Raw genomic sequence first — 27,131 nt, 5'->3', positions numbered from 1 at the left:
TCTAAAGGGCTCATCGCCCAAGTAGGAGATGCGTACGGCTGGCTTCCCGCTTTATGCCACCTTGATTGAGACAAGACGAGCATGCTGCTGGCCTTCACAATGGGAATTCTGCTGGAACAACGTCCTCAGGCAAGGGCTTTTATCTGCTAGGTATGACAAGTGTGGCACATGCACACAAGGGCCAGATCCCGTGGCCTCTCTCTGGAAGGTCTGCATGCCCCTGCTCCAACAGACAGCACTGACTCTCACTCGGTTTCTGTAGGAGCCGCTTGCCCTTGTGCAGGCAGGATTTATTTACCTTTTGTCATTCGGCCTGGAACATTCCATATTGCCCTTTCATACTTAGCTGTGGCTCCCATGGCAGTACTCACTTTTGGAGACAGAAGAAGGCAGGTGATGTTTCCGTGTTTCAGACACTGAGGGTGTTGAGGTTCTGGGGGTTCACCACCTAGCTCCTGACTCTTCATGGAGCAGAAGTGCTGTCTCACCAGGTATGGCTGGTTCTTGAGGGTGTGGCCCTGAAAAGGAGGCTGGGCACTCTTCTGCGGTCTCCTGACTGTTTTCAGGCGTGAACTCTTTCATGCTGGCGCTGCAGCCATCACTAACTGCACAGAGGACCCGCCCTCTGGCCCAAACTCTCAAGGACGGTCTGCCATCCTGGCTCCTTTGCACCCATTCCTGTTCCCAAGACACATAGGGATGTTGCTGTGGCAGCCGTTTGGAATTCCCTCAAAACCTTCATTCTCAGGCACAACCACTGAGACAGAAAGTAAGTTAGCGGTTGCCAAAGGGTTGGGGGTGGGGAGTTGGGAGTCACTACTAACAGGTATGGGGTTTCTTTTGGGGTGATGGAAATATTGTGGCATTAGATAGTGCTGATGGTTGTGCAATTTTGTAAATATATTTTTTAAAAACCCCACTGATGTGTCCTTATTAAATGGTTAAAATGGGAAATTTTATGTTCTGTGAATTTTATCTCGAAAAATTTTGAAAAACTAAATATTCAACCTCATCTCCCGGAAGGAACCATCCCAGCAATACTTTTCCTTGTTTCTCACATTCGTCCCATCCTAATACCCACATTCATTTCAAGAATGTCACATACATGTATTATACGTTTTTATTTAGTGCGACCCTGTGAGATGCCCATCTGACCAAATGGTAATGGTGCTATAAGGTGTGTATTGTGGCTCGGATGTGTCTGCTGTAAGGAAGTGGTTCAGCCTTCTCTGTTGGATGGGCGCCTGCCTGATGGAAGTGGAGAAACATATCCTGCACTCTTCTGCCACCCACTCTGAGCTCTTTGGTTCTTTGGTGCAGAATTCTTTATAAATTATACGTATCGATAGAGCTCTTGACATTTTCCCAGTCCCTGAGGAGGAATGAAATCTTTCTGATGCAACTGAAACACACACAAAATAAAATGTAAAAACAAAAAAGAAATCCCAAGAACATGGATGAGGAGCAGAGGGCCAGGCTCTGCTGCTGTCCCGGAGATATTACAAGTGGGACTCATAGGTGCAAATTGCATCTAAATTAAAATACTTGTTTTTCACATTAAAGCCCCAAAGTTTGCATAGGCCACAATGCTTTTTAAATTAATGAAAATTAGGGGGTGGCAGAGAGGGCAAAATGGGTAAAGGGGGATGTTTGTATGGTGATAGATGGAAACTAGACTGATGGTGGTAAACACCGTGTAGTGTACACAGAAGTCGAATTATAATCAGGTACACCTGAATCTATATAATGTTATAAATCAGTTACCTCAATTAAAAAATTAATTAATTGATTAATTAAAAAAATAGAAATCAGGGGCTGGCCCTGTGGTATAGTGGTTAAGTTCACATGCTCTGCTTCGGCAGCCTGGGATTCACAGGTTTGGATCCTGGGTATGGAGCTACACACTGCTCATTAAGCCATGCTGTGGCAGCATCCCATATGCAAAACAGAGGAAGATTGGCATAGACATTAGCTCAGGGCCAATCTTCCTCACCAAAAAAAGAAAAGAAAAGAAAAAATAGAAATCAGAATGGTGGTTACCACTAGGGAGTGATATGCAGGTGTGCATATACATAAGTAAAAATCAATTGATCTGTTAAAAAAAAAACATGAAAATTATTTTCCCCTGAAATAAGTTCCTTCTGTGTAGTCTTATTGTTTATTTTTTCTTTTAACGTATTTGATATCTCACTGACCCCTCCGCATTCAGAGGTTTGCTCTTGCTTATTGAAAATTGGCTAAAGGAAAACAAGAAAACAGATCAATTTCTTCTCTAAGTTCTTTCTGAGAATGAAGATTGACATGCGTTGGTTTGGAGCCAGTTTTAGATCAAACCTCAGTAGTTCTTAGAAGCCATTTAATTTGAATAAATATCCAAACGAGTAGGGGCTGAGGCCGGTGGGATGCTCCTGGAGCAGCTGGTCAAGGAGCCTGTGGCCAAGGGACAGTGAGATGTGACCAGGGCAGCCCAGGCAGGCTCAGTCCAGACACCCTACCTCAGGGCTGGTATCTCCCCACTGAGGTGCTGGAGGTCGGGCTGCCTTGTGGCCAACTTTTTGCCCCCTTGTTTGTGGGGGTCCATTGGTATCTCTTGCCTTAGCTTCAGTGGTGGCAGAGGCCGGGTGAGGTGCTGTCTACTCCCTAGTGGTGGGTGTGAGAAGCAGGGGCCTTTTCTGGTGCCCTGATCATGCCTTTCCCTCCTCCTCACGCACTGCCACCCTCCTTGTCAACGAATGGCGAAAAGAGAATAGTGATGTTTTGGGAAAATTCTTGTTCTTATATCATTTTCAAAATTTAAAATAAAAATGAAAGCAATAGTCTATTCACGGCTAGGTGGAAGTTAGATTTCTCTCACTGATTTGTTTTTGGACTGTTTCTACCTCCAACTACCAGATGTGTTGGGTTCCTGGACTTGCTGGCTGCACTGGCCTCTGCCTTCTCTATCTGTCCCCTCCAAGAATGACTTTGTTCAAGTCACAGAGACTTTGTCACGTCTGAGAGGATGTTGGGGAAATGATTTAAAATCTATAACATTATTAGCACCGTCAATACAGTAATTTAATAAGCGTTCCTAAGAGGAAACCAGTCATTGACAGAGGCTGCCTTTTCTATCAATTTTCTTTTTGTGTGACATTTTCCCTGATGACTTTTGTTGAATTATGCAAATAAGGCAACTGTCAGTGGAGAGTCTCGGGGCTCAGGTCTCTTGCCTCTTCCTTACCCTTGCCTGGGCCTCTTGGCAGAGATGGCACCCTCCCCCACTGGCATGTCCTCGAGACTCACGGCAGATGCCAAGACACCCAGGTGACAGAATTTCAGACCTGGAGCTGAGGGAGGCTTGTCTTGTACTTCTTGCCACCTGCACACATCTGGGAGAGTCAGGATTGCCATCACCTTCTGAGTCAGTCTCTTCAGGCCCTGACCTTTCAAGAGTCCACCTGGCTATTGTGTGCTCCGTTTTTCTCCAATCTGAAAATTAGAGAAATTAAGAAAGAAAATTAGAAAATTAGAAAAATTAAACCTTAGAGACTCACAAGCAGGGGCTATCAATGAGGAGGCAGACAGGCATTTCTAGGCAATCTATGCCTTCATCCTTGAAGACAGGCCTAGAGATGGCAGGCCATCACTTTTCTCTTCTAGTTGGCACCCATCTGTGTGAGGAGTGTCATCATTGCTGGGGTTTTTTTGTCATAAGACTTTTCCTTGGTCCTTAGTTCCCCCACACTCTCAGTAATTATATTTGCCATCAATTGTCTTTGTGGGGATTTAGAGACTCTTTAGGGATGAATGCCAACTCTGAGGCCCTCCAACAAGACCTGTGATGTCGGCCTTTGTCTATGTGACAACCTGATGGAGAAGTGCCCTGAGTTAACAGCATGAGCTGGTTGTCATGTGTCACGGCCAGAAAGCCTCCTCGCTGCCTCTGAACCTGCCCTCTGAGTGTCTGGGCATCAAGTAGGTTTCCCTGGGGCCGTCCCAGGCCTTTCCTGCCTTGTTACATTGATTAGACAGCTAGCATTTCGTTACGGCTTGGGAAAGGGGTACTTTATGGCAGCTCCCCTAAAAACCCATTTCCACATGAATCCCCTCTGGCCTTTTTCTGTTTGGCACATTGTTTAGACAAAGAGGAGTTTGTATGTATCACTTCCCACCAGACTCTCCTAAGTGGAGGCCTGGGATTTGGAACTTAGGAATTTTTTCTCTTTCTAAATGAATGCCTTGTTGAATGGGTTGTTGACACAGTGCAGTTTCTCACATCTGTATAGCAAAAAGGACTGCCTTAGCCACAAGGACACAGTCTTTTATTATTCTTGATATGAGCTACTGTATTTACACTTATATACTTTGGGGGATTAATTTTTGCTTCTCAGCATCATTTACAATGTGATTCATATCTAAATTTAATATGAAATTATATACTTGCCAAATATTTCATCTACATTTTGGAATTTTGTCTTCAAAAATGGTTTTTTAAATGATCTAATCCAAACCTGTCATTTTACAGAGGGGAAAACAGAAATTCAGAGCAGGATTTCTCAACAGCAACACTACTGACATTTGGGGTCAGCTAATTCTGTGTTGTGGGGGGATGTCTGGTGCATCATAAGATGTTTAGCTGCATCCCTAGCTTCTACCCTTGAGATGCCAAGAGTATCCCCCAAATTGTGACAAAGAAAAATATCTCCAGACATTGTCAAATGTTCCCTGGTTGAGAACCCCTGGTCTGGAGGTAGGCATACAGCTAAATTGTGACAAAGTCAGGAGTAGGACCTAGGTATCCTGACTCCAAGATCCATTCTTTCTAGGTTGGGCAACAGAATTAAGCTCTCAACATGTGCAGAGCTCAAAGTAATGGTCAAGAACACTTCCACAGCTCTCAGGGAAGATAAGAGGGCCCAGGAGGCTAAGGAACCAAGAGCAAGGAAGAGCTTTGTGGAACTCTGGGCCCAGGCGTTCTCTCTACACGATCTCCCATCTACTAATAGTACCTGACCCAGTGGCTCATTGACTCAACTTCTATGAGAGAACTTCTACCAAACAACATGTCTTAGAAATTCGTAAGATGTGTGTCCAGAGTGGACAGACTTAGGGGAGAGAATACAAGAGGCAGAGGACTCTTTCTCCATGTGTGTTGACCATCCACACACCCAGAACCTGGGACGAGCCGCAGGGCAGACGTTCCACAAGCCTCATACAGTGAGCATGACTTGTTCTCAGCCAGGTGGACGTCAGCTTGGGCCTGATCTCCAGCCTCTGGTGGAAGTCCTGATTCACACAGTTTCCTTGGCTCTTTTTCCTGAGCTGTGACAAACATCCAATTTGTATAGGGCTCCATTCTGTCTTTTCCTTTAAATCCATGTCACTTTTCTCTCCTGGCCACAGGCTTAGAGGACATGTAGAGCACTAAATGTGGGGAGTGTGGCAGGTAATGAATACCTCAGGGTATTGCCACTTTCTGATGGAGGAGGGCAGGTGTAATTACCAGGGATTTCGTAGGTGGGAGTTGAGAAGTTTTCATGCTGGGCCTGGTATGAACCTGGGTTTCCACTGTACAAAGGTAAGAAAATTCCACTGTCAGGGCTCTGATGGGAGACGTTCTAACATTTGTTCACTCAGCTCTGTCTTTGGCTCACGGGGCTCCATGGAATGGTCTGAGGTGCCTTTGCTCTAAACACAGGATTTCCTTAGGTGGCTGCTCCTACATACAAAGCAAAAATTTCACTCTCTGAGTCTTTTGTTTAAATGATGCTAGAAATACTGAAATACAGAACTTTTGCATGAAATTACCTTTGAGTAGTTAAATAGGCTCTAAGAACAGAGTTAATGAAATGAGGGAGAATAGGTTCTGGTTATGCTGCTCGAAATTGTGGTTTTATTCTAATAAATCATTGCTTTAGAGAAAAAGTCCTCTCTGAAGTTTTTCTGTCGTATTTCTTTTTTTATTCTTTGAATGAACAGTAAGGTATTCTCTGTGCTTCTGAGTTATTTCCTTCCCAGTCACCTGGTCATGATCCAAAGGGAAAAACAAACTAGATGGATTCTGTGAGCAGTATTTCATTGCCACTCGCGTGTGGACTACAGTGCTACATTTTCCACCAAATAAAGGAAGAACATTCTGGAAACCTTGCACAAAGAAAAATTAGTGTTTATCTCTGCAGTTGAAGTTTCTTAGGGGGAAAAATAGAAGCAAATCAAGTAAGAAGGAGCCTCAATTTTCATGAATGCCAGTCTCTATTTCTGAAGATTTCCCTCTTTGAGGAAGAGTTGTGGCATCTTGTTGGCTCAGTGTGTGGCTGCATGACTGAGGAAAGGAGCTCTCTCCCTCTGCCGTATTCCTCCAGCTGTAAAATGGGGACAGAGCTGTGTCAGCTATGTAGAGGAGGAGAAGACAATTCCTCTACCCTCTAGGTCCTTCTGGGTGGTCCAAGAATTAAATTGACATGAGACAGAATTACAGGAAAAGAATCAAAGTTTAATAACTTGTAAACATAGGAGAAACCCAAAAAAACTGAGTAACTCCCCAGAATGGCCGAGGTCACCACCTTAAATGCCATCTTCAGCTAAAGACAATGGAGGATGTTGGGGGTAGGAGAAGTGAGTTATGGGAGATGACCAGAAAAAGCACAGTAAACAATAGTAAGGTTATCATGCAGAGTTGAGTCCTTGCCTTCCCTTGATAAGAGTTTCTAGAGATAAGGTCATCCCCCCTTCTTCCTAGTACAGAGGAGACACTTTTACAAATGGACATTTCCCTTGCAGGTGTAAATGTCTCTTACAAAGGGTACTTCTACTTGGTTTTCAGAGCTTTTTCCATGTCTGCAGTTTCTTAAAAATAATAAGCCCAGAATAATCCTCATGCCAAAGAGACACATCTTGAGGCAGCAAATTCTGCTCCCCCACAGCTGTCAGTGCAGCAAGGCTCTTGCCACAACTGCTGTATCAGTTGGGAAAGAACTCTGACTTTTATGAAAGAATGTCATCTCAGAACAGGCCAAAACCCCAGCATGCCCACGCAGCGTTCAATATTAAATGGCCTCTCCCCACTCCACCACTTACATTCTTCCCTTCACCAGTGGGATGGCAAAACCACAGTCACCTCTCTCCGTCCCCTTCCCCAAGAGCAGCCATTGCCTGCAAGCCAGGCAGGAAGGAAACGCCGGAGAAGACACTCCCTGAGCAAGCAGGTCTATCAGCCAGGGTCCTGACAGGAGAAAATGTGTCACACCCAAATTGGGTATTTTGAGAAGACTGTAATAAAGGGATTGTTTATAAAAGTATGGATAGAGTGTAGAAAACCAGAAGCGCTAATACAGCAGCCCAGGGTGAGTAATAGCAGAGTGCCAATTTCCCCTAGGTCTGAAGGGTCAGAGGGAGGGAGAAGTTCTCTGAGCCAGATGAAAGGAAGTGTGGAGAGGCCTCCTGACTTGCCTGCCTCCCTCCAGAGTGTGAGAGGGTCTGTCGATGTGGTCCTGGCAGGCCCACCTCCCAGGGCACGAGCAGGATGGAGAAGGGTGGAGAGTGCATCTGGAGGGCATGGAGGAAAATTGGCCCAGCATGGATCAGAATAATTCTTTCAAAATTGCCCTCCTCACTCCCTGAGACTAAAAGGCATCCTTGCTTTCACTCCTGCCACCTTTCGTTGTCCTTGGATGGATACGGCTTAACACCTCCCACCTCCTGTCTCACCTGTCATTTTCTGGCCTGTCTGTTGCCCTCACTCCATCTTCTCCTGATGCTGTAAAAATGGAAAAACTAAAGGCTGGTTCAGATCCTCTCTTGCTGCCAGCAGCATGATGTTTGTTCTGCCATTAGAGCAACACAGACCTAGGATAAGGAGTTTACTCTGAGCTCGTTGCATTCATTTTCCTCAGTACAGACTAAGCAGCAGCCTCTGCCTGCCCAAATTCTGGCTGTGTGGGACCCAGTGGCATAGCCATTGCTCTGGCCCACTCACCAGCCGCTACTCCACACGTGTGGATTCCACACATGATGTGATATCAAACTGCGTGCCCTTTGGATGTCAATCCTTTTGGTCCTCTTGAGTAACATTTAGAAAATTGTTTATTTAGATACCCTGTTGATACCCTAGAGACCTACAAGAGTTGATGCTGTCTAGAAGGGGATTCACTACGCATTCTACCCCCAGTTTTTTCCCAAGTTCAAACGAAGAGCTATTGATGAGACTTTGCCCGTGATCAGAATAGCATTGAGTTTTGTTGTAAATACATTCTTGAGCATCATAATCTTAAAGATAGATAAATAGAGAGCTAGAAATAGAGAGAGATAGAAGAGTGTGTGGGTTTGTGTGTGTGTTTGTTTTAAAGACGGGTCAATTTGCTTAGAGCCATCCATTCTCTTGCCTTGACCTACATTCAGTGAATGGCTTCTGTTGGCATGATGGCTGACTGGAGCTTCAGTCCAAGGGGTCTTCAGTTCCTCTAAGAGTCCAGGACCACAGATGCACGAATACCTTGCTTCTTGGGAGAAAGCCATTAAATGAGGAGCAGGAGGCGTGGATTCTACACTGGCTTCACAGCATCTAACTGTTGAACTTGCACACATCACTTTACGTCTTTGGGTCTCAGGTATCTTATCTGTAAATGCAGTAAGGATGAAGTGGCAGTTACTCTCTAAGTGAGCAATGTGGAGTAACAGCCATTTCAGTAGTGTTAGATGTAACTGCTGAGACTTGAGCAAAGACCTTCATGGCCTTTGGAAGTCAGATCTATCAGACATGCAGGGAAGGGGGGTGCTAAACTTCGTGGCCCCAGTACCATGCCTAGTCCTGCCCAAGGAGGATGTATCTGCTGAGTGATTAGCAAGTCCTCTTAAAGGAGGACTATGCAAGCTTCAAATTTACCATGTGCCCACCAAGGGGGTCATTGTGTTCGTCAACCTGTCAATAAACTACATGATAAAGATTTGAATAATAGAACAGAACAGTTTCAATGGACTTGTTATAATCTATCAAGTCAATAAATTACAATTTTAGAAAATCCCTGAATACAAATTTACACAATTTTGAGTTGTTTTACAACTTATCAGGCCATTAATCTAAGTTTTAAACGTCCCTTAATATGCTTAATCATATCCTGTGCTTTTTTAAAGTGCTGAAATATGTTTCAGCATGCTGAACCACAGCAGCACAAGGAAAATATGACTTTAGTGAGCTCCATAAAACTTGCCAAAGCAACCATAAATATATCCAGCATGAGGTCTGTTTTGTGTACAATTTATAGGCAGTAGGTTGGGCTCGATCTAAAGGGTCCGTACTTGTCCTTTGCCTTGTCTCCCCAGGTGGGCAAATGTGGTAGAGAGGAAAATGTGCAGGACATACAGCCAGAGGTGGGTTTGAATCCTGTTTTTGCTACTCACTTCCAGTGAGAGCTTGGGGCAGCCGCTTTGCTTCTTTGAACGTGTTTCTTACATGACAATAGAAGGCCTACCTTATAGGGTGGCTGGGAGGATTGGCACAGAGTGAGGTAGAGGTGAACCATCAAGGGATGCTTCTTGAATTGGAACCACATGTGAGAGCTGACACTGAGCAAAAAGGTCAACAGCATTCTCCACCCCGTCCAAAAAAACCCCCTACACACCCCCATCAGAGAAGCCAGCAGTCAGAATACACTTACCTCCATCTCTTTTGTAAATTCAGACACACCCCCTACCCCACTAGTCACCATAACTACCACCTCCTACCCATCCCCTAAAAATAGCAGAAGAAAGAGTTTAGAATCTGGGCAGGTTGCTTTTAAAACATGTCTAACTCTTGATCTAATTTGTCATTGTTTATAGAGCACTCTCCCTTGATATCTCCTTTCATTTCCTTTTGTACCCTCATTCAGGACCTTCCTAGGAAAGATCCCATCTCTGAATATTTCCATCTCTACTTTCTAACTCCGAGATTGAAAACTTGCCGGTCCTGTAGAACTGAGTTCCACCTGAATGAAAGTCACTATCAGTGACACTGGGGATGTAAGGATAAATGAGATTCAGGCTCTCCTTCAAAGCACTCAGTCTTACAGATCTGAAGATGAGGTTTTTGCCTGTAGCATAACAGTCATATGTAACTGCCAAATCTGTGTACCTACTCCTGGGCTTGGCCATCCTGGCTGAGAGTCTTTCTCTCAGCTGCCACCATCGTGTCCTTACCCAGACACCTTTATGCTAAACTCGACCTTCTGGGGGAAATTCATTTACTCCATTTTTATAGATGAATGTTTCTTATCATGCATGAGAGTTTATTAAATCAGTTTGTTATGAGGGGAGTTCACTAGAGCCCTCTCCGATGCTACCCGAGGGCCCTGTGCCATCTGGACTGTGTAATAGGTGGAGAGTATCATAATAAGATCTTCTGGGACCTAAATGGGCTTCGAGATGGATCTGGGTTACATCATCATCCTCACTTTTATTGTGTCAAAGCTGGAAAAACTGGCTGGAAAGTTGCCAGTTTTCACCTACCCAACAAAGCAAATTTTGCATTTCCTCTACCCCACCCAGTGAGTGTCACACGTTTTTAGTGACTGGTTTATTCTGGAATACTTCCATCAAATCCAAATATGACCTGGGTGAGCTGTGACCTGGAAGCAGAGGATCCTTTCCTGGTGAAATGATCCTAAGTCTTCTGATTTTAATAACTATTTTCCAGATGAGATAAATATTGACCATCCTACTCAACCATACAGGCTTATTGATTCTAGAAATTGTCAAATGAAAATGTTAAACATTATCCTCAAACACACACACATATGCGTGAACACATGGCTGCAGAGCCAGAATACTAATTCTCTAGGAGCAAAAATGGTCTTGGAACAATTGCTGATTTGCTTTAATTTTGCTTTCCTAATGAGTATAATTTTAATAACTAAAATTTAATAAAATATAAAATGTAATAAAATATTATTATTATTATTTTTTGGTGAGGAAGATTATCCCTGAGCTAACATCTGTGCCAATCTTCCTCTATTTTTTGTATGTGGGATGCCATCACGGCATAGCTTGATGAGTGATGTGTAGGTCCATGCCTGGGATCTGAACCCGCGAACCCCAGGCTGCAGAAGCAGAGAGCGTGAACTTAACCACTATGCCACCAGGCCGACCGCTAAATATTTTAATAATTTTAAATAATTGTTTCGTTGAGGAAAGAGAGAAAGAAAAGAACCTTGGGAAGAGTTGGTTTGGATTCTATTGTGGGAAGTTTATGCTTCCACAATTGTAATTAAAGCAATGGGGGAAAAGCTACAGAACTGAATAAGTGAAGCTGCAGGATGCAGGCTACTTTTAGGAGAAAAGTTCTTTAACAGACTGATCCTTCCTAGGGTTGATACTTATCTTATTTCACTTTATTTTTTTTTTTTATAATTTTTGTTACTTTTGTTTTATGGAGGTAGAATTTTCAGAGGTCCTTTTTTTACCATTTCTGCTAATGTCATCATATTATTCTTTTTTTTTTTTTAAAGATTTTATTTTTTCCTTTTTCTCCCCAAAGCCCCCCAGTACATAGTTGGATATTCTTTGTTGTGGGTCCTTCTAGTTGTGGCATGTGGGACGCTGCCTCAGCGTGGTTTGATGAGCAGTGTCATGTCCGCGCCCAGGATTCGAACCAACAAAACACTGGGCCACCTGCAGCGGAGCGCGTGAACTTAACCGCTCGGCCACGGGGCCAGCCCCTTATTTCACTTTAGAACTCAAGAGTTTTCCTCAAGTGGAACTACGGAATAGAGTCAGAGGCCACTTCTATTTGGTCAGCACAAAAACATCTTTTCTTGAGCTACCAAAATATTTAAAATTAATGACTGTCATTTTCCCAGGATATAACATTCAGATCAGTTGTGTTTTTGATTCACAATGGAGATGAGGGAAACCTTCCAGGAGGATGAAGCCAAAGTACCTCCTGAACAGTGGTTCTGCAAGCGTCAGGCCAGACCAGCAGCTTCAGCTGGAACTTGTTAGAAATGCAGATTCTCCTGAATCAGAAACTCTGGGGTGGGGAGTGCCCAGCACTCTGTGTTGCAACACGTAGTTTAAGTTTGAGCAGCTTGCTGTTCTTAAGTAAGAAAACATGAGCTTTGCCTTGCGTGCTTATGTGAAATCAATTCCCAGGAACCTTTAGTTACTTAAACAAATATGTGCCTAGGGAGACCCTGTTAGGTGGCCGATTGCCTCATTAAAGTTGACAAAGTAAAGAATCTGTGCTGTTTCCCTTGTGTGATAGAAACCCAGTCACTAACTGAGAGTCTGAATCAGATACAGGACAGGGAAATGCCCAATAGGTGAGCTAATCTGTGATCCTGAGGATGGAGGAGCCAGTGCTGCTGTTTCTCCTCCACTAGAGAGAAGGAGATGATTCCTCTATCAGGCAGCTCCCTAGCTGCCTCCGACATAGTCTGTTCCATGGCTAGAACAGAGCTGACTACATCCTAAAGATTTATGTACAATTTGTAAAACAAGCTTTCTCTTCTTGAGAGTTCTGAAGCAGATCTGTCTTTGGTGCTTTCGTTGAATGCAAATATTTTGGCATACTTTGCTTCCTAGGTAAGGAGAGTGCCTTGCTCATTGGCATTTAATAAATATTTATTTGTTGGTCGACTGATTTATTATTCTCCTTGTCAAGTCACTTGGCTGCTGCTAGCACCAAGTGCACACACAAACAGCAGATTCCTGACTCTGCATAGTTGTGTGTCCTCTGCAAGTTCCCACAGTGGACTCGTTGAACAAGTGGTCAGCACATTTTAAAATGTTGTGCTATAAAAGTACAAGTTGCACGAGCATTTTTGTCCTTCATTTTGCAACAGCTCAAATTGGAAGAATGTTGGCAGTGTTGTTAGCTCTGTTTTACAGATGAGGAACTGTGACCCCTGGAGCTGTGTTCTGTTTCAGAACAAAGAGAACCTCCAGTTACTTTCCCTCTCTGTCCTTCAGTGGCTCCCCATTGTCTGGGTTAATTGCAAAGTTTTTAGTTTGAAGAAGAAGTCTCTCCACAATCTGTCATCCCCCTATTTTTCCAGCCACATTTCTTACCTCCTCACCACAGCCACCCTAAACTACAGCAGAGGAAAATCATAAAATAACACTGACTGGGCCCTGACCACGTGCCAAGAGCTCCCCATGCATCATCTCATGCAATCCTCATAACAACTCCCATGAGGTGTAGGCTCTATTACCATCTCCACTTTACAGATGAGGAAACTGAGGCACAGAGAAGCTAAGAAACTTTACCCAAGGCCCCATAGCTACTTGCAGGTTCCAGCACACTAGCCAGCCCCACACTCCCATGGCTTTGCCCACACACTCACTTTGCCTGGTGTGCACGTCCCTTGGGTGCCTAGCTGACACTGACTCCTCCAGGTCTTATTGATCATCATCTTCATGAAGACTTTCCTGGCTCCTGGCCGCTGCCCCTGGCGGAAATGCCCCCCTCCCCATTTGGACCTCATTGTACTCCAGCACAGAGCTCTTTTGTACCCCTGTTACACTTTTTTGTCTCACCTGACACACTGTGAGCCCCTTGAAGACAACTGGTTTTTATGTTCTTTGTAATCCCAGAGGCTTGCACAGTGCCCGGCCCAGACTGAGAGGTACTCAGCAGATGTTGAATGAGTGAAGGAATGAATAGATGGGAGCTTCCTGGTGCCTCACCTGGATGTTTATCCACTAGACTAGCTTGCAGGGTGGCCAGGAGTCTGGGAGAGCCACTGGCCATTGCTCTGTCCAGTCCATGTCCCTTGGCAAAGTTTCTTCTAGGCTGAGGTGTCTAAGTCCAAACACGATGAACTATGTACCCTGCTCTGATTAGGGGACAGCAGCTCAGCTCTTTGTAAATACAAAGAGGGCAGTTCACCTGGAAGGCAAGATGAAACAGCCCTGTGTAAGCTGGACCCAGGAACCAAGCTCCATGATGGGGACACTCACAGTGATAGAGCCTGGTGGTGGTGTCCATTCCATGGAGCCATGATAAAGCCACCACCTGCATTTCATCTTGGAGGAAAGCTGATTGAATACCATATAAAAGAGCCTGTTGAGGGTATTTGTGGAACCTAAACAAAGGTAGCCTTCATACTTTTGCAAACTGCAGCTGCAGACCATCCATCCCAGCGCGTGATAAATGCTCCTGACGTTTCCTTCAGACGCAGTGCTAGGAAAGCTTTTAAATTCTCCAGTGCAGAAGTCCGCCTTATTGATCAGGTGCCTCTCATTAAAGGTTGCCAAAGCCCCTCAGCCCCAGAGAGAGTGCTCCCCTTCCAAGCCTCCTCTGCAGTCCCAGCCTTTCAGGCAAAGAATATGCGTGTTGTTGGAAAACAGGTGTAGACCTTAATTCTTTTTCGGTCCTTACCATACGCACACTGGAGAAGACTGCAGTGAGGTAAATGCCGTATTTACTCGGTACTTCTCTCCCTAAGCTCCATCTGATTCTCCACACACACATTTTAAGAAGAAAATAAAGAGAAAACAGGTCCCCCAAATAATCCTCCGAATTAGAATTTGCCGTTCTGCTTTGAACTTGTGTCCTGCTGCCAGCAAGGGCTTCTCTGCCAAGGCAGAGGGACAGTTGAGGGAGTTAGAGGCGGTCAGTGGCTTGCCTCTGGCCAGAGGTGGCAGGAGCTTCTCGTTGCATTTTCTCCTTTACCTTCAACTGGGCTTCACTCATCCCCTCTTCTTATGAGCACGTCGTTCGCCTCCCTTCGCTGCTCAGGTTTGTCAGATCCCACCCAGTTCTTCCAACAAGACGGCAGCAGCAAGCTTGGGGGTCTTGGAGCTAAAGCCAAAAGCTGAAATTGCTTTAGATCTAAGCCTGAAACTTGAAAATAATCTGAAACAGAAATGCCAGCATCTCCCTTTTGTTTTATATGTAGACCTGACTGTTTCTCCATCCTCCCACCATCTTCCTTGTCCCTCTCTTCCTTGCAGCCCTGGCCTGGACCTCATGCATGGTGTATGTTTCATATTTGTTTAGTGAAACTGGACGGATGCCCTCCTGAGGTATGGAGGCCTTCTGGAGGAACTGGCAGAGAAAGAATTGGGGTCATTGCAGCCAGTGCTGCTGTTATTGAACTTTCTTACTCTTTGTTATTGAATGAGAATGAAACTCTCTAGGATATACCAAGGGTCCAGGGATTTGGGACTGAGATGCTGGGATAATGTCTTTCTTCCTCTTGCTTCCTCTCTCCTCTCCCATCTTTTAGTGTGAGGCGGTCATGAGAATGTACAGTTCGGCATGGCGATCCATTGAGCACACGTCAGGCTTCAGTAAAAGTTAAATTTACCTAACATCCTAAATTTTACCTAAGACTGTTTCAGATCCAGCCTCTTGGTCCCAAAGGTCCCTCAGATGCTTTTTCTCGCTAGGATAACTCCCTCCTTCTCCTCTTTCCTGCAACTAAGGCTGCAGGTTCCAGACTAGAGAAACAGCCCAGTCTTGGAGGGTGCATGCCCATGGCTTTCCTAGGAGGAGACTCCCCAACCCTGCATTGAACCCAACCTGCCCAGTGGACCCTGATAAGGGCACCTTCTCTCCCACCACCAGGCATGCAGTCCTGTAGGCCTGGAAAGGCCTTACTGCTGAACCAAGGGGGTTCTGTACTGGCTTATCTGACATCTGTCCCCAGGAAACACTGAAACCCATGCTAATACTGGTGACTCAGGTTCTGTTCCGGTCTCACCCATATGTAGTACTACCAGGAACAAGATTACTATCCTTTAGGAGATGCTCTATATTTAATAGAACTTGGGAGCTAGCATAGACAGTGTTCATAAAGGACAGTTTTATAAAGAAAATGGACTTCAGTAAGGAATGCCAGGAAGATATATACCTAATTATTAGGTGATGATGGCTGTTGCCTTTTTGTTTTAGATTACTAGGTTGTTTATTATGGTGCTTTACCAAATTCTAGGGTGGATCTGGGAGCTAGTATTTCTAGATAGTCCACTGACTGGGTTATTTGACTTATTTTCATAGTTCTGGGTATTATTTATCTAGGTCAAAGGTCAGAAGCAGTGGGATATTGAAATTCCTGGGACCAAAGAGAACCCAGCAATGAGGTCCAGAAGACACTAAACGTCAGTATAACAAGCTGAAGTTTTCATATTTATAATAAAATGGCTGCAGAAAAGAAAAACATCTTTTCCCTTGGTCCTGTTGTTTTCCAGGCCAAACAGCATCTCTTTGGTGACAGATGAGTCTGCATCAGCAGATGCAGCATTTCTGGAGTGTTCGCCGTTCAACGACAGATCTATTATTTAGCTCTGCAGTCATAACACATGATTGAGCTTCAGTCGTAAATGGACCCTTTATTAGCAATAAGCACCCAAATCCAAACTGGGTGCATCTGAAAGAATTCTAATTTAAGGAGTGCCCACTGCTGCTTTTCTCAAAAATTCCTTCCATGCTATTTTACAGCATCTTTTGCCAGATCTTTTGAAATACAAAAGATGAAATAACCACAATTTCAATCACAATAACCTCAAACTAACCACAGTAGTTCTTTTCCCCAGCATTCAGAAAAATCTCCAATTGTCCAAAAATCAGGCAAAGGAGAGAGTGGGCAGAAGTTGGAAGATCTTAGCTTCACCTTGCGTCTAGAAAAATTGGGCACCTTGGGCAAGCACAGAGCCTGCCTCGGCCCTGTTCTGTGTAGTGGGAGGACACTTTGCCTCCCCAGCTCTCTCATATGGGCATAAACGACGAAGAATCCAGTGACTCGGTGGCCTGAACTCCTAGGTCAAAGGCGGCTGAGGGAAAGCCGGGAGAGGAGTGATGGTCTGTGAGATCCCGGGCCATTGGCTCTTACAGCAGCACCATGAGAGAGGGTTCAATGAGACAGTAACTATTATTTATTGAGAATCTACTTTGTGGCAAGTGCTTAGCATGATTATTTGCTTAATAATCATGTAAATCCATCAAGATTAGGCTTCTAATCCCCACTTTACTGATGAGGAACTATGTTAAAACAATATGTTCATGGTCACACAGCTAGTCAGAGCTGGGACCTGTCTGACTTCAAAGTTCATGATCTTTGTAGTAGTAAACTCATACCCTCACTGATAATAATGATGATAATAACAAAATTTTATATTATAATTTTTAAAATATTTTGAAATTATATAATAAAATGTAATAATTATTATTATCACAATAAAGTAATAATAGCTAATGTTTATTGAGCACTCATTGTGTAGCAGGTACTCTTGTAAGGGCTGTTACAGGCATCTGCCCTTTTAATGATCACAACGACCCTGCTGGGCAGGTGCTGTTCTCAGGACTAGTTTATAGACGTGGCATGCAGGAGGTTAAATGCCCTCAGATGCTCACAGACACACATCAGTCAACGGTACCTACAGAGCTCAAACCCAGGCGGCCTGTCCACAGAGCATGTGCTCCCAAGCTCCAGGCCATAATCCACACGGTCATTGGGAGAATGTGCTGGCAGCGAGCGTTCCTAACATTGGAGAGGTTTCTCCGGGGTTCCTCAGAATCCCACTTCCCACTTCCCTTCAGATCCGAGAATGCCTGTCTCCTAGGATGTGTCTTTAAGCCAGCTCGTCCATTTGAAATAAGTTCCCTAATGCAATGAGCTAAGAGATGGGACCCCTTCTGAACAGGCCACTCTCAGATTTCCAATTCTTGCTGACAGACCAGCTCTGAAATATGCCTGTCTCCATCCTCACAGCCTGGCCAGCTCTGTCCCCAGCCTGCTAATTGGAATGAAGGACCCTGCTCCCAAAGGCCGCCCAGCCCTGGGCAGTGCCTCATGGGAAGGGTTTTTCCCCTTGCTTCATACTGACTCCCTCCAGCTCTGCAGTCCCCTGCTGGGCCCGCCTGGTGACAGAAGCGGTGATGGAGAGTTTTGGGGAATTTTCCTCCTCCTCCCTGTGGTCCTGAAGCGCTCCTTTATTGCATCCATCTCATTACCGCGCTCCATTTTCTGCTCTTGCACATGTTCTCTCACACTTAGCTTTATTGTGCATCCACTTGTCACCTTTCCCCGCCTGGCTTTTAATAGTGTAAATCTTCCCTCTCTGATGGCATCGCTGCTCATTATTTGCTGTCTGGCAGGCACCACATGCGCTCACCCACTGGCCCCTCTGAAAAGCCAGCCACCTACAGTGTAGGGACAGCACCCCCATCTCCTTAAAGGTGTTTCAGTTCTGGCCCAGCCCCAGGGAGAACAGGTTCAAGCGCTGCTGGGTTTGGCAGAAGGGCAGCACTCCTTCTCTGGCTCCAACCCAGGATCCTCCCTGTAGGAAGAGGGGTTAGAGGTCACTGTGTTTCACCTTTGCCAGGCAACTGGCTTTGGACAAGTCACTTAAGTACTCTGAACCTCAATCTCTGTAGCCTGTAGGGATGATGGTAATAGTAATTATAATAATATTTCCCTAACAAAGCTGTTGTGGGGACCCAAATGGAAATAAGATATGAGAAAATTCTTTGTAAATACAAAATTTGTAAAACTTGTAAGAAAGTTATGGCGGTGGTGTGGATGGCTGATGGACTGAATGGGTGATTGATTTTGTCAACCAGAGCAGACACTGCTCAAAAATAGGCCCAGAGCGCGCCTCAGCCTCCCAGAGTCTGCCCTACCCGCCCCGAACTTGGCCCTGGATCTCATTGCTCTGGACTTTGTCCAGGTGCGTACAGCCCCATGATCTTTGACTAGGCCATGTAGGATCATTATTGTGGTTTTATGCAAAGGAATTCAATACAATTTTGTTCTGTAACAAACAACTGAACTGTGCTTAGAATCTCTGGGGTCCCTTCCAGTGTGGATCTGTGATTCTGTAAGGGTAACTTATGTTTTGATGGAACAATGACTTTGAAAGCTGTGTTTAAAAGCTCCCTCTGTAAATTGAGCAATTGCAAACTGCTTGTTTCTCCCTGTAATTCCTGGTACTGGAGTTATTTGAGACCTACAAGATCATTATTATTGGGCATATGATAATTCCTAAAAGATTCCTGGAAACTTTCAGTCACATGAAATCGTCGAGATCTTCCTTCAGAAAAAGTAATTTCAGATCACTTCCAGAAATCTTACTGGAAAAGTGTTTAAAGCTTCTCCTTTGATAAAATCCAATTTTAATTTTCTTTTTTATGAACCCTCTTTGCCCATCTCTCCTATCAGGTTAGGCCGGCACACTGAGTAAGTCAAAAGGTGAGAGGGAAGTCATATTTATGGGCTTCAGTGTGTCAGTGGTGGGTTAGCAATAGAATCTTACATTATGTTATAAAGAGGAAAGTGCTGTTTAAATAATGGCTGGAAAAGTACACCCTCATCCCTTGCAGTGTGATTTAGAAATTGGCATTTCATCAAAATGTTTTAGAATGGATTTGTCAGAACGCCCTAAGCATAGAAGGATGTAGAGTGTTGCTGCATTTCTTGGTAGATCAGAAAAGTGAGTGGGTTGCGAAGAATATATATTGAGAAGTACGCACTGTTTAAGGTTCCTGTCTTTCCAGTCATCTTACTTAGAACGGTTGGAGAATTTTCCAGACAGGACTAATGTACCATGGGTAGACAGTGTGAGCACCTACATCATGTCTGATCAAGACAGAAACGAACGGGATAACATAAGGGAAATAACACAGTTAGCTTCTGGATGCTCAGACTGAGTTTACGTGGATTACTTTACAAAAGATGTAAGCAAACCATATATTCTTTAATTTAATTTTTTGGGGGGAAAGAGGAGAATAATTTGTTCTCTGTCTCTCACCGCTGTGTATATATATGTTCATGAAACAATTTTTTGCTTTAATTTTTTAAATTAGGCCTAAGAGAAAGCCTTCTGATGGTCATTAATTTGATGTCGAAAGTCTATTTTCTAGTAGTTGACTTGAAGAATAGGAATTCTTTCTTTCTAGAATAATATTTTATATCTGCACGCTGCTTTACAGTGTGTCTTTATTTCTTCACAACTGTCCTTCAAGGAAGGTGGCACAATGGGGCCATTGTGGGGATGAAGAAACCAAGGCCCACACCTCAGATTACACGGCCGCTCAATGGTAGTGACGTTTGGATTAGAATCCAGTCTCCTGGCTCCTAGTTCACTGTGGCGCCCATTATACCTGGAACCTGTAAGAAAGGAGAGAGGCTCATTATAAATGACTATACAGTGGACTCTTGTTATCCCTCCAGGTTTTTCTCTCAAGACCTGAATCTGATCCAAAAATATATGGGAACCAGGAAAGACTACCTGGTCTCTACTGAGGACAGCACTGTGCTGCTTCTCCCTTCATCCTCGGCTCTCATCAGACGGGGCTGGGATGCCAACTAGTTTTTTGTCTACACTCTGGCTCTCTCTCATATGAGTCAGAGAAAGTCACCTGTGAGGGACAGGATGATCGAAATTTCCGTGGCTTCCATCCACCGTGTGGAATCCCAGCATCCCCATCACTGCCACTCGCCTCAGTGGGAGAGAGGAAGGATCCTGGACCACAGCTCTTAGTTGCCGCTTGGCTCTGCGGCTTGCCTGCCCTGCCTCAGTGGACGACTCCTTTGGCTGTAGAGTCCCTTCTGACTGTCTTGCTTGTTCTACTTTTCCCATCATTCTTCTTTTCAGTGGATTTTGATGAACTTATTTGCCTCTGACTTACCTCGGAGAAAAATTTCCAGGCATGTTTTGGGAACTAAGAATAGATGTGGAAGGCTTAAAGATAATTCTAATATTGCTGGGATTGAGATAAAAATGATGGTAAATGATATTTCTGGTTAGGTTGATCTGGTTCACCTTGACGAGTTTCTACTGAGCAGATCCTTAAAAATTTGTGAACTTAGACATCAGTTTAAAGAGAGTCAAAATATACAAATATAAAGGAATTGAAAGGCATTACTGGTTAATTTACTCTGCAGCCTCTAAACTTGTAGAGAAAAAGCTATTTATTCTCACCAACATGCTTCCCTTGAGCATTTACTGTGGCTGAGACGCGGGCAGGGGAGAGTCAGTGTTTCCCATGTGTCTGTTGAGGGCCCTCCTTGTGGGGATCCACAGAGGAGTTTAAACAGAGCTCATGCATGGGAATGATTGCTGGTGCTCTCTTTCTCCCACCCCCTTACCATCATCTGTCATCTTTCTCTGACTGGGGAGGGATCCTTCGAATGGTCAGATTTTTCCCAAGCCCTCCTGAGCCTTATAGTCTGAAGAGAGGCAGCTTGTGGGTCGAGAGACAGGCAGTGAAGAGCCTCCTCAGGTCCATGCTCTGCGACTAGGGCAGACGGGAAATCTGTCTACGGGATCACGTGTGGTGGGACGGTGAGCACTCATGGGGGCCACTCCTTGGCAGCCCCCGGTAAGTCTGTGTGGCTGCTGGCCATCGCCTTTGTGTTGATGGAGCGTCTGTACAGTTCACAACAAGCCTCTGCCTCTCTCCCTCATGTCTCACAAATCCTTTCTGCCTCCATCTCATCACGCCAGGCGGGAGGAAGTGTTGAAATGATTAATGAGCAGGACACAAAGACAACTGGTGCCCAGAGCAACAGCTGTCTCGCACCACACGCTAAGTAATCAGATACATGAGGCAAAGTGGGGTCTCCACCAGGGAGAACTTTGGTAGAGGAAGTGCTAATCTACTCTCGGGAGAACTGGGGTGTCAGGCCCCCTTCCCCACTCTGTCTGTGCCTTTAAACTTTTTAGGTCCATTTCCCCCCAGTTCTGCTGTTGGGAGTGAAGTCGTGACTATCTCCTTGACCCTGAAAGCTGGGAGAAGGCTGTGTGTGTGCACCACCGCGGACCCTCTGCTCCACCCAGAGCAGCAGAGAAAGGAAGGGTTGAAGTCGATGTTGCCAAGAACCTACCCATGTTTGCATTAAAGCAACTTCTGGCAAGAGGTCCGAGGGCCGTTCTTGATCACAAGTGGTATCTCCTGAGCGCTTTAATTACAGAGAATTAAGCAGGAAGTGGAGTGCTGGACTAAAGGAATAATGACACAAAGGAAGTGAAGCAGAAAAACTTAATTTCCTTCCTTTAAGAGGAAAAGAATATCCATTTATTTAAATGAATTGCAAAAAAAAAAAAAAAAAGAATGAAGTGTGGCATTTCCCCCGGCCTAGAGTTCAATGGGTTTTTAAAGGGCTGTGTATCTCCTGGGCCAGACCATTGCCTGGGATCTTCAGTCCATCCGCAGAAATCGCACGGCAGGCTAGGAACCTCATTAAGATGCAGGAGCATCTCCCAGACGAATGACTCAGTAAGGCAGCCCCCTCCTGCTTCTCCTGCAGGCCCTCGCCTGGCTTAGCTCATATTTTACATTCAGCACCTCTAGTTACCCAGAAATTGCATGCGAAATTGTGAAATAGGAAAGCAGTGGGCCATGTGGCTCCATCAGTTCTGCCTGGCGTTGCGTCATCCTTGACTTGTACTGTTCCAAGGCTGGGCTAGAGGCTTTGCTACAGAAAGCCCGGAGGCCCCAGACACCCACCAAAAGTTGCAATTTGAATATGTGCTCCTAGTATACCTGTCGTGCAACTGGGGCAAGAGAAATGGATGGAACTGAAATAAGATTGGAGAAATTCACAGTGAACAGCAAAAGTGCCACAGTGGAATGTAGACAGACATTGTGGTTATTGTCAGGTATGCAGTGACTGTGGGACTTGATGTTTTACTAACAGGAGCCTTGTAGGGCCCAGTGCTTAATACCCAGCTCTGTCTTCAGTGATCCCCTATGGCATCCTGTTTGTGAGCCATGGTGCCCAAAGTCCAGGACAAGGGGTTCTAAAACCTTGTCATTGACACTGTGATTGGGAAATGCTAGGATATCATGATTCAGAGGGAGGCAAGTCCGGGGACAAGGAGGACGAGAAACAGGAATCCATCACCAACTCTGTGCTCGGGACTTCACATGTCAGTTCATTTCATTCTCACACAGTTCCATGAAATAGGCATTGTTCATCTTATACAGGGTAGCAAACTGGGAGTTGGAGAACTTCGACTACGTATGGGAGGCAGCAGTTGGCATAATGGAAAAACCATGGCCTTTGAAGTCAGACAGAGGTAGGATCAGAGACCAGCCTTACCACCCACAGCTTTCAGCAATTTGGGGCAAGTTATGTAACATCTGTTTTCTCATCTGTAGAATCTGGACGAGTATGCCCATGCACTGGCTTCTTGGGAGGATTAAATAAGATACTGTAGGTAACAGCACAGCCCTAGCACACAATAGACCCTTGGGAAATGGCAAGTGCTGTTGTATGACCTCACAGTGGGAGAATGAGATCTGGACCCCGAGTGGTCCACCTCATCCCAACCTCATGCTCCCTCCGTGGCCCCCAGCCTCTGGCTCCACCCCTGAGTACCGTTCTTAAGTGATGAGAACAAGCACAGCCAGACACAGCACAGGACATCTGATGAGCACAGCACCCTAGGGATTCTTTACATTTCAGCTCTGTACATTGCAAATTAGTTCCTCCACGCTCAGCAGACAGGGCCGGTAGGCAGGAGGACGACTTCACTCCATGGTGCACAATGTAGATGATTCTTTGAGCATTTCTGTAGGTTTGAAATATTTTATTTAAAAATTTACAACCCCTGTCTCCAAAATTACATGACTGAGATTTCATCAGACCTGACAATTGATGAGATGAAGAGGGCAAGACACAGAAAAGAGTTTAAAAATAACCCTATGCATAGCTTCAGAATTTGCCACATTATATTACAAAAATTATATGTCTCTGGGTCTGTCTTCCCTGCTACTTTATGTAGTACCATCTTTGTATCCCCAGTGCCTGGTCCACTTGGACTGAACTAGCAACATACTAACACAGAGCTGGTAAGGGAGCAAAGGCTGTCCATTTCCCCAGGACTTGAGTCTGCAGAGCTGTGTGTGGCTTCAGCTTGACTTCCTCTCACCTTAGGACCCCGGGGCAGACAGTCTGTTTCCATAAGTACCCGACTCAGCCATATGGGTGGAGCTTGGCTGGCTCTGAGCACTAGAAATGTCCATGTCCAATTACTCAGGAGGTGGACTGGGGAGGCGCTGCCTCCTGTTTCCCACCGAGATGCGCTTTCATTCCCTGAAACGACAACTTCTATGCACTCACTTAATGGGATCCCAAATAACATGTTTCAAACAAATCTTTTATCACTGTTGCCCTTTGGAACACACTTCAAATGCTGGCCATTAAAAACAGACCACTTCGCAGGACTTTAATGATGACACTAATAACTGTGGATTTTTGTCTCCAAGAGTCTTGATGAGCAGAAGCGAGGAGTAAATTACAGAGCTAACTTTTATGTCCACGGTTTATTGATCTGTGAGCTTCAAGGGAACTACACCAGCCCCAAAAGCTTGGCAGTCCAGATTACCTTTTCATCTGTGTAATTGGGCCACCAGGGTACCATTAATTTTTAATTTATATTAATAGGAAGACAAAGAACATGATGTGCCATTTCTGTAATGAAGTCATGAACGTATCAAAATATTCTACCTGATAATTATAAATATATCAGTTTTCCCAAGATCCATTGAGGAGTATGTTGCTCATTCATTGTGTTTTTCATCCTAATTTATCAAGAGAAGGTTCCAGATTGCCACGTACACTTAGATCTCCAGAGTGCAGGAGGGTGCTCCATCATAGGGTATCCGACTGTCTTAATCCACGTCCTTTCCTGCCTCTGTTTCTTAACAGGTAAAAGTCATGCTTCGCATTTGTTCCACGCTGGCTCGCGATACATCGGAATCCAGCTCTTTCTTAAAGGTGGACCCCAGGAAGAAGCAGATCACCTTGTATGACCCCCTTACGTGTGGAGGTCAAAATGCCTTCCAAAAGAGAGGCAACCAGGTGCCTCCTAAGATGTTTGCCTTCGATGCAGTTTTTCCCCAAGATGCTTCTCAGGTGGGTAGAAACCCCCCTCGGGCCCAGATGGTGCTGATTCGTTTCGAGAAGTTTTTCTCATTCACCAGGACCTAGGAGCTGGGCGGGTGTCTTCCAGAGCCCTCTGATGGACCAGTTCCTCCACCTACACAACTTTTAGAAGCCAATTTGAGCTCCATTAAATAGTTCAGCCCTTTTGAGTTACTGGTGCCATCCCCTGGGCAGGATCATTGTGCCAGGATTTCAAGAAAATGTGTCCTTAGGAGAAAGAAGAGCAAGCCAGTCAGGGGATGGCATACAGAAACAAGAAGATAGCAGGCAGAATTGGAAGTTTCAGGACTGCTCATCGAGGTGCTGGTGACTGGTCCATTAGGACCCCACTGCTGCCTGGGCTCCTGGATGTGAGTGTGTAAGACGGGAGATGTTTCAGGGAGCTGGAGTAGAATTAGGCCAGACCCTGGGGCCCTATAAAAGCACACTGAGCCGGAGGGCAGGTCTGTAGGCCTAGCGAGGAGCTGGAGTGCTAGGCAGGGAAACTGACATGCAGTCCTGTGGCCTGGATCAGTGGAGTGGAGGGGGGAGGAAGAGAGGGAGCTGTTGCTGCATTACAAACCATCCTAAAATTTAGTGGCTTAAACCAATAAGCATTTATTATTGCTCCCGAGTCTATGGGTCAGCTGAGCATACTTCTGCTCCTAGCTTGGCTCACTCCTGTCTCTGTGGTCAGCTCTGGGTTGGGCAGGTAGCTCTGCCAATCTTGGCTGGATGCTGTCACATGTTTAGGCGTTGGCCAGCTAGTGTAGAGTGGCCGTGGCCGGGTCACCTGGTTTCTCTTGCACACTGTCTCTCATCGCCCAGCAGGCTGGCTTGGGCTTGCTTTCATCGCAGTGGTAAGCACCCAAGCATGCAGCCTCTTGAGGCCTAGGCATGGAATGACACAACATCCCTTCTGCTGTGTTCTGTTGGCCCAGACTTGAGGGGTGGGAAGAGACTCTGCCTCTTGACTGGAGGAACAGCAAAGTCACATTGCAAGGGGCACGCACACAGGGCGGTGGGGGGTGGGGGGGCTATCAGTATAATTTGGAGGCTTCTTGGGAGCCCATGTTGCCAAGATTCCTGGACCAAAGCTGCTGAGTCAATCCCAGTAAGAGCAGATGTCTCCTAGAAGATTCAGTTGCAGCATCTGGCAGAGTCTGCAATGAATGGGTGCAACTGAGTCTTCTAGGAGACATCTATAATCCAGGTTATAGGGACACAGTTGCCTGCATTTTGGCATCAGACATCTGCACTTTCCTGACTAATTTCCTGCACCTCCTAATAAGTGTTTTAGACAAAACAGTGTGGGCTATCTGATAGCCTATGGCAGAACCTGAGGACAAGAGTGCTGATAGCTAATTTGTAGCTCCTGTTAATTTCCTCCACATTGCATCTGGGTGTAGGAAGCAGTGATGGTCACTCAGGCTCCTGTATTACACCCTAGGCACAGCGTATATACATAGGCTCCATTCATTAACAACCTGAGCCTATGGTTTCCCCAAACAGTCTTACCATGGGAAGACCAAGTACTTTATGAATAAGTTCTATGGTTTCTCTCATTCGTTGTGTGTTGTACCATCCAATGGGCTCACAAATCTAAACCTGACATTGGGTCTAATAAATTGCCTACAAATAACTTAATTAGCACAGTTAAAACTTTTCAAAAGCAAATCTCCCTAAGTTGTGAGAATTCCAAAGCAAACTCTAAATTAAGCATGGAGTATTAATGAGTTTTAGATTTATTCCAGAAAAAGGAGCTATTTTTATTGCTAGTCTTTGCTTACATTTCACTCTAGGTTCTAGAGCTCATATGCTTAGTATTACAGTTGCACTTGCTTCAGAGTCCTTTTCTTTTGTTAAAACTCCCAATATTATAATAAATTGTTTTTATATAAATTTGTAGTTTTCAAAAAATTTTATATACATTAACCCATATGACTCTTCCTAGAATTCTGTGGTGTAGGAAAGGTAGGTATTGCTATTTTCCCATTCCAGACAAGGAAACTGAGACTCAGAGATTAAGTCTTTTGTTCATAGTCCTTTTCCTGAGCAGACATCCTTCCTGGGTTCTTCCCCTTGCCTCCCTGTGTCCTGCTCAGTGTCGTATTGCATCTTTGGCCTTTTGCCATTTTATCCATTGTTTACCAGCAATGTGTCCTTGGGCAAGTCACTCTACCTCTCTGGGCCCCAGTGTCTTCATCTGTAAAACGAAGACAGGACCAAAATGTACCTTATCAGCTGTTGTGGTTCACTGAGTTGATGATATGCGTGAGGTGCTTAGAATAGAGCCAGAGCATA

The 27,131-nt window shown here is 45.0% G+C and overlaps 1 protein-coding gene across 4 annotated transcripts in view; it reads left to right on the top strand.

The window, feature by feature from the left end:
• KIF26B (kinesin family member 26B) overlaps positions 1 to 27,131 on the top strand; it is a 436,898-nt gene that overhangs the window by 329,161 nt on the left and 80,606 nt on the right. For all 4 annotated transcript variants that reach the window (XM_044762759.2, XM_070501708.1, XM_070501707.1 and 1 more), the window contains one exon: positions 24,612 to 24,818. In XM_044762759.2, the coding sequence (XP_044618694.1) occupies positions 24,612 to 24,818 (207 nt within the window). The remainder of the gene's footprint in view (positions 1 to 24,611; positions 24,819 to 27,131) is intronic.

The sequence above is a fragment of the Equus asinus genome, chromosome 30, assembly GCF_041296235.1.
Source record: "Equus asinus isolate D_3611 breed Donkey chromosome 30, EquAss-T2T_v2, whole genome shotgun sequence".
Lineage (NCBI taxonomy): Eukaryota > Metazoa > Chordata > Mammalia > Perissodactyla > Equidae > Equus > Equus asinus.
The sequence above is the reverse complement of the archived record's forward strand: the minus strand, read 5'-3'. Positions and strand labels throughout refer to the sequence as shown.